General features: G+C 43.9%; 1 protein-coding gene across 1 annotated transcript in view; it reads right to left on the bottom strand.

Moving 5' to 3' along the window:
• The window catches only part of FNDC7 (fibronectin type III domain containing 7), a 70,062-nt gene extending 57,775 nt beyond the window's left edge, over nucleotides 1–12,287 (bottom strand). The window contains exon 1 of the mRNA XM_073582862.1: nucleotides 12,038–12,287. Coding sequence (XP_073438963.1) covers nucleotides 12,038–12,106 — 69 coding nt within the window. The 5' untranslated portion in view covers nucleotides 12,107–12,287. The remainder of the gene's footprint in view (nucleotides 1–12,037) is intronic.
• Nucleotides 12,288–12,810: the final 523 nt, after the last annotated feature.

Here is a 12,810-nt window from a genome sequence, read left to right as displayed (position 1 = left end):
TGGGTTGAGATCAGGTGACTGACTTGGCCATTCAAGAATATTCCACTTCTTTGCTTTAATAAACCCCTGGGTTGCTTTGGCTTTATGTTTTGGGTCATTGTCCATCTGTAGTATGAAACGACGACCAATCAGTTTGGTTGCATTTGGCTGGATCTGAGCACACAGTATGGCTCTTGAAAACCTCAGAATTCATTCGGCTGCTTCTGTCCTGTGTCACATCATCAATAAACACTAGTGACCCAGTGCCACTGGCAGCCATGCATGCCCAAGCCATCACACTGCCTCCGCCGTGTTTTACAAATGATGTGGTATGCTTTGGATCATGAGCTGTACCACGCCTTCGCCATACTTTTGTCTTTCCATCATTATGGTAGAGGTTGATCTTGGTTTCATCTGTCCAAAGAATGTTCTGACAGAACTGTGCTGGCTTTTTTAGATTTTTTTTTAGCAAAGTCCAGTCTAGCCTTTTGATTCTTGATGCTTATGAGTGGCTTGCACCGCGCAGGGAACCCTCTGTATTTACTTTCATGCAGTCTTCTCTTTATGGTAGATTTGGATATTGATACGCCTACCTCCAGGAAAGTGTTGTTCACTTGGTTGGCTGTTGTGAAGGGGTTTCTCTTCACCATGGAGACTATTCTGCGATCATCCACCGCTGTTATCTTCTGTTGGCGCCCAGGTCTTTTTGCATTGATGAGTTCACCAGTGCTTTTTCTTTCTTTCTCAGGATGTACCAAACTGTAGATTTTGCCACTTCTAATGTTGTAGCAATTTCTCGGATGGGTTTTTTCTGTTTTTGCAGCTTAAGGATGGCTTGTTTCACCTGCATGGAGAGCTCCTTTGACCACATGTTTCCTTCACAGCAAAACCTTCCAAATGCAAGCACCACACCTCAAGTCAACTCCAGGCCTTTTATCTGCTTAATTGAGAATGACATAACGAAGGGATTGCCCACACCTGTCCATGAAATAGCCTTGGAGTCAATTGTCCAATTACTTTTGGTCCCTTTAAAAACAGGGTGGCACATGTTAAGGAGCGGAAACTCCGAAACCCTTCATCCAATTTTAATGTGGATACCCTCAAATGAAAGCTGAAAGTCTGAACTTCAACTGCATCTGAATTGTTTTGTTTAAAATTCATTGTGGTAATGTCTAGAACCAAAATTAGAAAAATGTTGTCTCTGTCCAAATATATATGGACCTAACTGTACAAGTCTTCATTGTGCATTTATATACCAAGCAGCCGCCCCCTGAATGGATTCGTAGGATGTGAGCGGTTGTCTCATCGGTATTCTTGCACCTGTATTGCCACCATCTTAAATATATGGGTCCACTGCATCCTGATAGTGCATTTGTTTGGAGACCTTGGCAGGTAAGCATCTCTGCCTTTTTTGCTGCATTTTTGAATTTTTGAAGGATTTTCAAGTCCTCTTTTTGTGCTGTTGCTGTTTTGTGTTAGGTACTCGTAAATGTGAGGATCCGTGATGAGGATTACGAGCTTACGTATTTTGGCCAAAATATCAACTAATATCTCACATTTTTTAATGTGTTTTTTGCACTTTTTTATTTGGGGTGCAGTTGGGCCCATTTGGTCTTGTAAACTGTGGTGTCTGTTCACATGGGATGCATCTTGATAGCGCTGGGCAGCCCGCCTGATCTAATAGAAGGGCGTAACTAATAGGCTGTTAACCTGGATGCTGTGCATTGCCATAATGTGAACAGCGCCACATACAAGTCTTCATTGTACATTTATAATACCAAGCAGCCGCCCCCCTCCATGGATTGGTAGGATGTGAGCGGTTGTCTCATCAGTATTCTTGCACCTGTGTTGCCGCCGTCTTAACTATATGGGTCCACTGCATTCTGATAGTGCATTTGTTTGGAGGCCTTGGCAGGTAAGCATCTCTGCCTTTTTTGCTGTATGTTCCTAATAAATTTGAAAAAATTTCTACATTTCTGATTTGATTTTTTTTTTCAGTCAAGATGGGGTGCAGAGTGTACATTAAAGAGAGAAAAAAAAACTTTTTTGAATTTACCAAATGGCTGCAATGAAACAAAGAGAAAAATTTAAAGGGGTCTGAATACTTTCCGTACCCACTGTATACTTCATCTTTACACTACACATGCTAACAAGCAGAATATTAAACTATCTGAATTTGCATTTTACAAAATATACAGCTAAAAAGGATGTCTCACTTTCTATTTTCAGGAGTGCACCTCACTCCAGCCTCTTGGTTACTTCCATGCCAGGAGCGATACACTTGTAAAGCAGGTAAACGGATGCAGTAACACAGAGGCGCAGAGCAAGGGCTAACAAGGGTGTGGTTTAATTAACACAGTAGGGGTTCTTCTTATGAATGGGTCACCGAGGAGGAGAGCAGGCCCAGGCTAAGCCACAGAAAACCAGAGAGGTTGGTACCTAAGCGAAGCGGATTGCAGACCCCTGATCCTATCCACACAACTAGCAGTAGCCGTGGAGCATACCTACGATGATCCTAGACGCCTCAGCATAGCCGGAGAGCTAACTAAGCCTAAAGCAAGAAAGGGGAAATCTAAACTGCCCAAGAACAGACCCCAAAGGAATAGATAGCCCCCAAACATATATTGTCGGTGAGACAAGATGAAAACACAAACACAGGCAGGAAAATAGACTGAGCAAATGATGGGGCCCGAACTGACTAGACAGGACAGGAAAGGAAAGACACTGTCTGCAATCACGCAAAAAAAACTGCAAAAAGTCCAACACATGCAAAAAACACTGAAGTCACACAACTTAGCCCCCACTATTATCAGCACTCTGGTATATTCTGAAAGCAGAGCAAAAAGAGACCAATCTAACAGGGGATGAAACAAACTGGCACAAGCAGTAATATATGGGCGGTGATTCAGCACAGCCCCAGCCGGAGCTGGCTGACCCGCACCAAGAAGAGACAGACAAAACCAGATCAAATGCAAACAGAATAGCAAGTAAACCACTTAGCTTAACATGCAGGGACAGAGCTGGAGAAATCAGACCTCAGGAGGAACAGGAAGCAAATCACCAGCAGGGATAGAGGGAGTCGGCTGTCTTAAATCCCAATCTGAAACCCCAGATCTCCAATCGTCATCATCATTATCAGGTGGCAAGCCTCTGTCAATCAGATCAGCTCCATTACCTCCAGTAACCACCAGAGGAGCCCAGAAAGAGAACTCGCAACCCCTCTGTCGATCTGACCAGCTCCACTACCTTCAGTAATAACCAGAGGGAGGCCAGAAAGCGAATTCACAACAGGTTAAACAATTTAAACAGTGTAAGGGTTATTTTAAACTCAAAAGTCTTTTTCATCAGGTTCAACTTATCGTGACTCTGCTGTCCTTTACACATTTGCGGTCCGATGGATGATGGGATGCCGGCAGAGGCACATGGTCCCGTTTCTGGCAGCAGCAGGCGGTCATCGGTTTTGCCTGCTGAGCTCCTAGTCCATTGAACTGCAGAGCTGAAGAGTGCAGCTCTGCACAAGTCTCTACTCGGTGTGTGCTTTCCTGTGCACCCACCAATACCCGGATGCCTGCACAGCAATGCTTCACTTGGCGCCTGACTCTCGGTACGCCCGCTGGTATCTGGTTAGCCACACCGCGATGCTTCCCTCGGCGCCCGTCTCTCTGCACACTCACTGGTACCCAGGAGTCCCCCCTGCGCCTGTCATGGGTCTTTGCTCTGCAGTCTGTCTCTCTCCACAGCATGCAGAAGGTCCCTGCTCTCTCTTCCAAGCCGCATTGATGCAGTAATTGATGCCAAAGGAGCCCCGACCAAGTATTGAGTGCATTTACTGAACATACATTTCAGTAGGCCAACATTTCAGATTTTAAAATCATTTTTCAAGCTGGTGTTATAAATTATTCTAATTTACTGGGACAATGACTTTGGGTTTTCATTGGCTGTAAGCCATAATCATCAACAATAACAGAAATAAACACTTGAAATAGATCACTCTGTTTGTAATGACTCTATATAATATATGAATTTCATTTTTTGTATTGAAGAACTGAAATAAGTCTACTTTTTGGTGATATTCTAATTTCATGAGAAGCACCTGTACATCCTGCTGATCGGTGGGGGTTCAGAGTGTCTGAACCCCAGTGTTCTGATACTGATGAACTGTCTGACCTATCTCATAAGCCTGGAAAACTCCACTAAAAGAATCTTAGTAAAAATGCTGAAACAGAGGAGGCAGTTGTACCCTATTAATCAGCTTCATATGTGGCTGGTCAGAGGTTTTGGGAAATGGTGTTTTTGCACCTGCAGAGGTCTTTCAGCAGAGTCTAGTTCTAAAGGGCTGAGTTGTGTGGGCTCATTCTGCCCAAACACAGGCACGTTGGGGACCATTTGACCTGCAAGTTAATACCATTGAAATATTTTGATTACTAATCCATTTTTATCTCTCTGCAAAACCAGATATACTTAGATTATGCTTGTTTTAATTATGGCTTTTTATTTATTTTTTTAAGTTAAAATAATACTTACACTAGTGTGTATGTGTCTAATCTACATTACCATATCCTGCTAGACATGCAACTGTGTGATAGCAGTAATACTGCCAGGAATGGTAAATCTCGCCTGCTTGACTAAGATGTAGACAAGGTATTGAATAAATATTTCCGCTGCATAGTCATGTTCTGAATCTGCTCATTCATAAAAATGAGAAAAGTCCTATCTGGTGACAGAGCAGATAATGCAGATTTGGCTCAGTATTAACAAATGACCTTTCCACCTTCCTACTGTAATTTGTAACAAACGAAGCCTTGATATGCACCAATACTTCCAATAATGCAGGTTTTATCAGTGAAGGTATATGTCTCAGTATATATATATCTTGGGAAGCACAGATAACCTTTCTCTTAGGATCACTCAAATTCCTGGCAAATCTTTCTCCACCTTATTTGTTCAGCAAATTTGTCATTAATGAGATTCTGCCAACAAATGAGACACCTAAATGGATAATATTGTAGCCAATCTGATTCTTTCATTGCTGTATATATAGTGTTTTTGAAATTCACAAGAACTCTGTTTAAACAATTTTTCTAGCTGAACAACAGCATAACATATAGTTTCCATTGAAGGGGTTGACCAAAATACTTAAGGCTAGTTTCACACTAGCGTTAGGAGGCGCAGCGCAGGGCCGCCACTAAGCTCCGGCCGCACATCCTCCGGTCCTCCTATGGGCGCATGACGCTGCATGCGACCGGCACACCCTATATTTAGCGTTGGGTATGCTGGCCATGCGCTGGTATAAACACATCACAGAAAATAGCCTCACCAAACCTTGTCTAATGACTAATGCACTAGCAGGATGCAGGGGGCTCCAAAGATAAAGGCTGGAGCAGCGCAGGTGCCCACCGCTGATGAAAGCAGCAACCCTATCACTATAACAGTGATGATGAAGGTGTTAGCTGCCTAGTGGAAAAAAGCACACAGATGGAGCTTGCAAGGAAAGTGCAATGCATAGTGTCTGAATGACAGCCTATTTAAATACGCCTAAAATGGAAAGCGGGATGTACAGCACTATATATGCACCACACAGAAAAAACAGCCATCAAAAGGAGCCCAGCTGCATCCTGCAAAAAATGATAAAAAGTGCAATAAAAAGATACAAAAAAATGCATATAATAAATGCATTCAATGAGGTATTGGTTACTATTTTGGCCAAAACATGGTATGTTTTTGCCGGCGCATGTGACCTTTTTGCGTTGCGCCAATGTGCGACAAATGCACAGTGTTGCATTTTTGTGCGCTCGGTGCAGCGCAAAAAGGGCGCATGCGCCGGCAAAAACATACCAGTGCACGGCCAGCGCACCCAACGCTAAATATAGGGTATGCCAGTCGCATGCAGCGTCATGCGACCATAGGAGGAGCTGACCGGAGGAGGCGCGGCCGGGGTGAAGCTTATCGGCGGCCCTGCGCCGTGCCTCCTAACACTAGTGTGAAACTAGCCTTACCTGCTCCAAATTAGGAGCAGGAGCAGTAAAGAAATCACTCTCTGTTCCAATCACTAGCATCAGTGGAATACAATCTGGTAATTATAGTTAATATGATAACCTGTTTCCCCGTAAATAGGGCGCCCCCCGAAAGTAAGGCATGCTAGGGGAGAGCGCTGTGCCTGCTAATATAAGGCACCCCCCAAAAAAAAAATAAGGTATACCTTGTTCTGTGCATGGGGCATGCAGTTGTGTCTCGCTCTCGCTATTCGGTGCCCGCCACTGCAGCCGCACTGTTCGCAGGAGTTAATCACAGCCTCGGAGCTGTGTGCCGATCTCCGCCCATGAGCCCTGCGCCAATCACAGCACAGGAACCATGGGCCAGCTGACGTCATCCATAGCCTCTGATTGTTCCTGGGCTGTGATTGGCCCAGGGCTCCTGCGCTCTGATTGGCCCAGGGCTCCCGCGCTCTGATTGGCCCAGGGCTCCTGCACCACCAAAGCACTGAAAGCAGCACCGCGGAGGAAACCAGTAAGAAAGTGAAAGTGTGTGTGTGTCTGTGTATGGGTGTGTGTGTGTGTCTGTGTTTGGGTGTGTGTGTGTGTGTGTCTGTGTGTGTACAGTACACACATGGGAGGCTGCAGTGGGATGCTGTGATAATGGGAGGCTGCAGTGGGATACTGGGATGATGGGAGGCTGCAATACTGTACTGTTACTGTACTGAATGATGGGGGGTGTAATGGAATGATGGGGTTGCTGTATTGGGGACTGTAAAAGGATGATGAGGGCTGCAATGGGATGATGGGAATATTTGGGGCTGCTACGGTAAAGGAACTGCTGTGGATGATTGTTACGGTAGCGGTACAGTGTCCAGAAAGTGTGTGGGAGTCATTTTAGAGCCCTTATGTTTTGTGGCCCTGTGTGGGAGTCAGGCAATTACAGTACCGTACCGTGTTACCTTGATTTGTTCTCTGCTTTTCTGCTGAACGGTCTATATGTCTGACTACTGGTTTTACGCTACAGAACGTTCCTTATGTAAGGGTAGAGCGCGCTGGAATGTTTCTCATGAAAATAAGACACCCCCCCCCCGAAAATAAGACATGGTGCAACTTTTGGAGCAAAAATTAATATAAGACGGTGTCTTATTTTCGGGGAAACAGGGTAGCTATCTTATGTGAATGGCCAGTTTAACTACTTGCGGACCAACCAACAACTTAAAACGTTAGGTTGCAGTGACATTTTAGAATGTGATGACAGTGTCAGCAGCTGCCAGATGGATGGGCAGCCGGCTGTCAGGGACACAATGAATTCCCACACAGAAGGCAGGGGTGGTTATTTACAATTTCTGCCTTCCTAATTGTATACTCAGAACTGAGCAAACACTGTGCAGACAGTATAGGAAGCACTAACAGTGCTACCTTCTCCCACCCAGTAAACATGTGATCAGTGGCGTATCTAGGGGGGGGCAGCCGGGGCACCTAATGCAGCGGTCCACAGTGTCCTCCCTGGCGGCTGCGTTCTGCCGCCCCACGCCTGAGAGTCGGCGGTTCTCTGTGTCAGCTGTCAAGCTGACAGCCGGCGCAGAGAAGGAGGCCGTGCCAGCTCCCAGGGAACAATTGTACTGGCGTCTATACAGACGCCTGTACAATTGAAGCTCTGACCGCCGGGCCAGAGCGACGTCAGCAGCGTGATCAGGTCATGTGATCACGCTGCTGACGTCACTCCCCGGCGCCCAAAGCAAACGCTGGTGGTAAGTGTGCTCCACTGTGTGGAGCTGAAGAACCACCGAAGATGGGAGATGAGGGGGAGTTAATGAGTGGAGATGGGGGGGATTTGTAGAGGGGATGGCGGTTAATGTGTGGGGGTATTTAGAGCGGGGATGGGGGTTAATGAGTGGGGATGCCATGGGGTTAATGTGTGGGGGGATTTGGAGAGGAGATGGGGGTTATTTAATGTGATGGGGTTAATGAGTGGGGATTGGGTTAATGTGTGCGGGGGTTAATGAATGGGGATTAATGTGTGGGGGCGTTAATGAGTGGGGATGGGGGTTAATGTGTGTGTGGGTTAATGAATGGGGATGGGGGTTAATGTGTGGGGGTATTTGGAGTGCAGATGGTTATTTAATGTGTGGGGGGATTTGGAGTGGTGATGGGGTTAATGAGTGGGGATTGGGTTAATGTGTGCGGGGGTTAATGAATGGGGATGGGGTTAATGTATGGGGGCGTTAATGAGTGGGGTTGGGGTTAATGTGTGGGGGTATTTGGAGTGCTGATGGGGGTTAATGAGTGGGGATTGGGTTAATGTGTGGGGGGATTTGGAGTGGGGATGGGGGGTTATTTAATGTGTGGGGGGGATTGGGGATGGGGGGATTTAATGTGTGGGGAGATTTGAGGACACAAAATAAAGAGTATGTATGAGGAAACAGTATGGGGGATTGGTGCAGACAGTATGGGGAGCGAATGGGTTAATGTATGTGGATGGACACAGTATGGGGAGTCGGGGATATGTGTGAGCAGACAGTATAGAGAGTGAGGGGGTAAATATATGAGGAGACAGTATGGTGAACAGGTGGGATGCTAGAGGGGAATAGTGTGAGGGGACAGTATATTGCAGATATTTTTATTCGGGAGCATTATAATGACACTTCTATCTTTAAGGGCGTCGTGTGGAGATTTGCTGCAGAAGACCGGAGAAGATGGAAGTCTACAGAGACGAGATGTGGATGAGAAAACTCATCATGGGGTCTAGAAGAAAAGGTGACTGACTGCAGAGACGTCATCTATAAGGTACTTGGATGTAAATGTTATTTGTGACACTAATTCTCATGTTTTTATTTGTTAGGAACATTAAAGGGTTTGTCCAGGTTTGTGCTGAGTCTGCAGTCATTCTATGTGACTGCAGACGTCTGAATTCTCACAGTGCTCACTGAACGCTGTCAGGATTCTCTCATGCCGGTAATTTACATACATGCGGTCACATGCTGACTAGACATGCGTGGCCTCACTCAATGAAAATGAACGGAGCGAGGCCGGGCACGTCTAGTCGGAATGTGGCCAGAAGTATATAAATCACATACTTGTGCTGACATGACTGTACATCGGCAAGGGAGAATCCTAAAAGTGTGCAGTGCATTCGTTGTGAGAATTCAGAAGCTGCAGTGTCAGGATTCAGCTCTGCAGGTTGCCGTAGTCATCACATGGACACTTCACTCATATGCGATTTTCATAGGTATGGTCCTGTGACAACGAGCTTCTCTTCCTGCTTCTCTCAGTTTTTTACTGAACATTGAGAGCATTAGGAGGAGCAGCTCGTGGGTACATGGCTAAGTGTGCAAGTCGCATATGTACTTGGGGGGGGCGCCGAACCGAATTCTTGCTCCGGGTGCCAGAAAGCCTAGATACGCCTCTGCGTGTGATCGTCGGATGCAAAGGCAGAGCAGTAGCAGCTGTTTCTTAGCAAACCCAGGGCTAAAATGCTACCCCCAGTTAACAGGTTTAGCAATAATAAAAAAAAATTAAATGCTGAAATGCCCCGCCACCCCAAAGGTCTTTCAAGACAGCCTTATGGGGACAATATGAGTGAACTAAATGGAAAAAAAAAATCTGAATCACTGTTTTTGCCCATCCCTGTCGCAATAAGCTTAAATGGCCAATATATAAAAATGATTTCTACAGAAAAGGAAACACAATTGTAAATGTATTTTAGTGGTCCTTTGTAGTCGTGAAACAAAGAAAGAAAAAATGTGAAAAAGACACATATTTACTTTTTTTTTCTCTTTACAGTTTCACCGATATCGTAAAAAAAAAAAAAAAAAAAGAATATACAAATGACCTAAAAATTATGCCGCACCTATCACACATAAAGAAAAATTATTTACGGTACTTATTTCAATAACCAAATAATAAATTTCGGTTCCAATAAAAACACCAATGGCATTTATACCCTACTTACTCTATCCGACCAACTTTTAATATTGTTCCTATAATTCTACCAATATTATTTTAAAGAAAAATATGTGAATATCAATTGACGAAAAACACCGCGTGCGGATTCCTGGTACCAACAGACTTTACTCGTGAGGCTGGGTCTACATGGTCACTTTGGCCGTGACATAGGGCGAGTGGCAAAAGTTCGATATGTGTTGTTGCTACTTCACAGTGCAAGACGAGTAAATGGGGTCGCATAGCAAATCCAACGGTACAGCGGCCACAACAAGTAAGTCGCTCAGCTATCTCCTGCTGTCCCAAAGGCAGAGCCATGTTCTTGGGACCATGGGGGTGTCAGAGCGATCACAACTCCGGTGATCAGTAATTTATCCAATATTATGAATAGGTGATAACTTTAAAATATAAGGTGAACCATTGTAGTAGTTTAACTTCACATCATCTTTAAAGTAGAAGTTTTTATTTATATTTTTTCTAATTTCTCCATGTTTGTGTAGTCATAAAAAAAAAAATCATATATTAATCTTTATGACAAAAGTTTAGCAAAATGCCACCATGTAAAGATTCAACTCCAATAGAGATTACAGGACAATTTGGGAGATGTTAATAACTGAGCAAAGGTAGGATCACATGAGCGCATAAAAAATTGTTCAGCGTTTCATCCAGACAAGTGAGTCGATGTTTTTTCTTACTTGTCATCCGTGTGCAATCCGTTATATTACAGTACAAGCTATTAATCATTTACAGGACCATTTACAGTTTCCGGTTACAGAATTGCAGCGTATCAGTAAAATATGGATGCTGAACGATTTTTTGCATTTTTTGCACACCCATAGACTTGAATGTGTGAGTCTCATACTAAAACTAGTGCATGCTGCGATTTTTTAACACACAGATTCGGTTGGTGAAAAAAAAAAAATCGCTCATCTGCACTGCCCCAATGAATAATATTGTCCAAGTGCAATCCGTTTTTTCTGCAGACAGCGTTTGGTCCGAAAATACATTTGATTGAATGAGCACTTATAGTAAGGAAACATTGGCGCTTGTGGCAGAATGTAAATCAAGAATACCACACACCTTAAGAAGGCAAGCCGCTAGCCCACGGTGGAAGATTTGCCCAGTGGAAATCTCCAGATTTCCTCTACATTGCCCAACTGACAGAGCAGAACATGATAAGTTATCCGTGTGATCAATTTAGAAACAGAAAATGAATTTCTTTTGGCACTCATCAGGGCTGGACTGGCCATCTGGCAATTCTGGCAAATGCCAGAAGGGCCTGTCTGGACGTGGGCCACCTTGTCTGCTACTTTGTTAACAGAATCAGTGTTCTCAAGACACTCATACTGTTAAGAGATGTGACAAAACACAAAGTTGCTGACTTCATCACTTCCCAGCAGGCCACGGATATCATTAGAAATATTGGTCTTGTAGTAAATCTTGCTTTCTTCTATCTGAGGTAATATTAGTAATATATCCCATCTGGTGCTTGGGGACAGTGACAGCATAGGCATGTGTGATTTCAAATGCCAAGGCTGAATTTCATTACCAGTCCGTACCTGGCACTGATGTCCTCTCTTGGGAAAACCCGTACAGGGAAAGCTGTAACGGAGTGCTCCATACACAATACAATTTTTTCTAGATAATACAAATTTTTGGATAGTGCCCCTAAATTTATGTCTGATCCAAGAATCATTTAGGAGATGATATTGTACTAAGGATACTAAATTAATGGGTGATTAATTCTTCCAAATGCTCAACATAATACGGAAGGTGCAACTGATTGTATAGGAAGAAACAAAAAAGTTGTAATACTGTGTCCAAAGCTAAATGAAGTCCTTGTAATATTTATAGATATCAACACTTATTTTCACTTGCAGAACAAACCCCCATACAATTAAAACTGTGGCTATATATACTTTGCTTATACAATTTTATACTTGCACTCATGTGCTAAATGTGTAATGTTCACCTATTGATAGTTCTTACATAGTGCACATAGTAAATATTCAAGGTAACGCTTCTCTTCCTTTGTGTTACAGCAATTTAGCAGACTTTCAATGTGGAGCTGCAATATATTGTAGTATATATAACGCTATAATACATCTTATTGTCAGACAAATATGAAGGGAGTCACTTACCGCCGTAGATACATGCAGCAGAAGATGAAGGAGGGAGCGATAAGGTGAGGTTCTTGTTACCATTTTCATCTATTCCCTCCTAGATCGCCGCTCACAGCTGCTATAAAGAATGCTCTCCGAGTTTCAGATCCTGCTCTAAGGTTGTTGATAGAATGTGGGTGGAGGCAGAAAAGGTATATTCTGTGGGATTCTGTATCCTAAGGGGAACAAACCTCTTTTGACGAGAAAATCAAGCTATTGTGTAGGCAAAAAAAAAAGAGACTACAGCAAGTGTCCACATTCAAGAGATCCACATCATGCACATAAAAGTCATACATTGTAGCCAAATCTGAATATAAATCCAATAAAACTAATCCTGACAACCTTATTGCTTATATTGGCTGTGATGATTTTTTACAATTTGTTTTTTTTTTATTGATCTGTAATATTGCACATAATGTTATGATAGATATATTTGCACATGCACACCCCACATTATCCAAGTCTGTGTATGTGCACATTCTGTCAAGAACACCGCACTGCACTTGTTCACTGAGCCAGTGCGCGTGTCCTGAGTACAAAGACTGTGCACAAAGATACCTGCGGAGGGGGCAGCAGTGGTGACAATGCATGCTCCAGGACCTGAATCACATGACTGCTGGGGGTGTGGCCTAAGCTCCACAGAGCTAGGAGCTGCAGGGAAACTCCTAGAAAGGTAACTACAGGACAACCAAGGGGCATAGACAGAGACAGAAACCAGATCAAGCCGAGGTCAAAGCACGAGATAGCAATAC

Source organism: Dendrobates tinctorius, unplaced genomic scaffold (genome assembly GCF_039654945.1).
Source record: "Dendrobates tinctorius isolate UK_male_01 unplaced genomic scaffold, ASM3965494v1 ptg000074l, whole genome shotgun sequence".
In the NCBI taxonomy this organism is placed as follows: Eukaryota; Metazoa; Chordata; class Amphibia; order Anura; family Dendrobatidae; genus Dendrobates; species Dendrobates tinctorius.
This window is presented reverse-complemented; position numbering and strand designations above follow the sequence as displayed.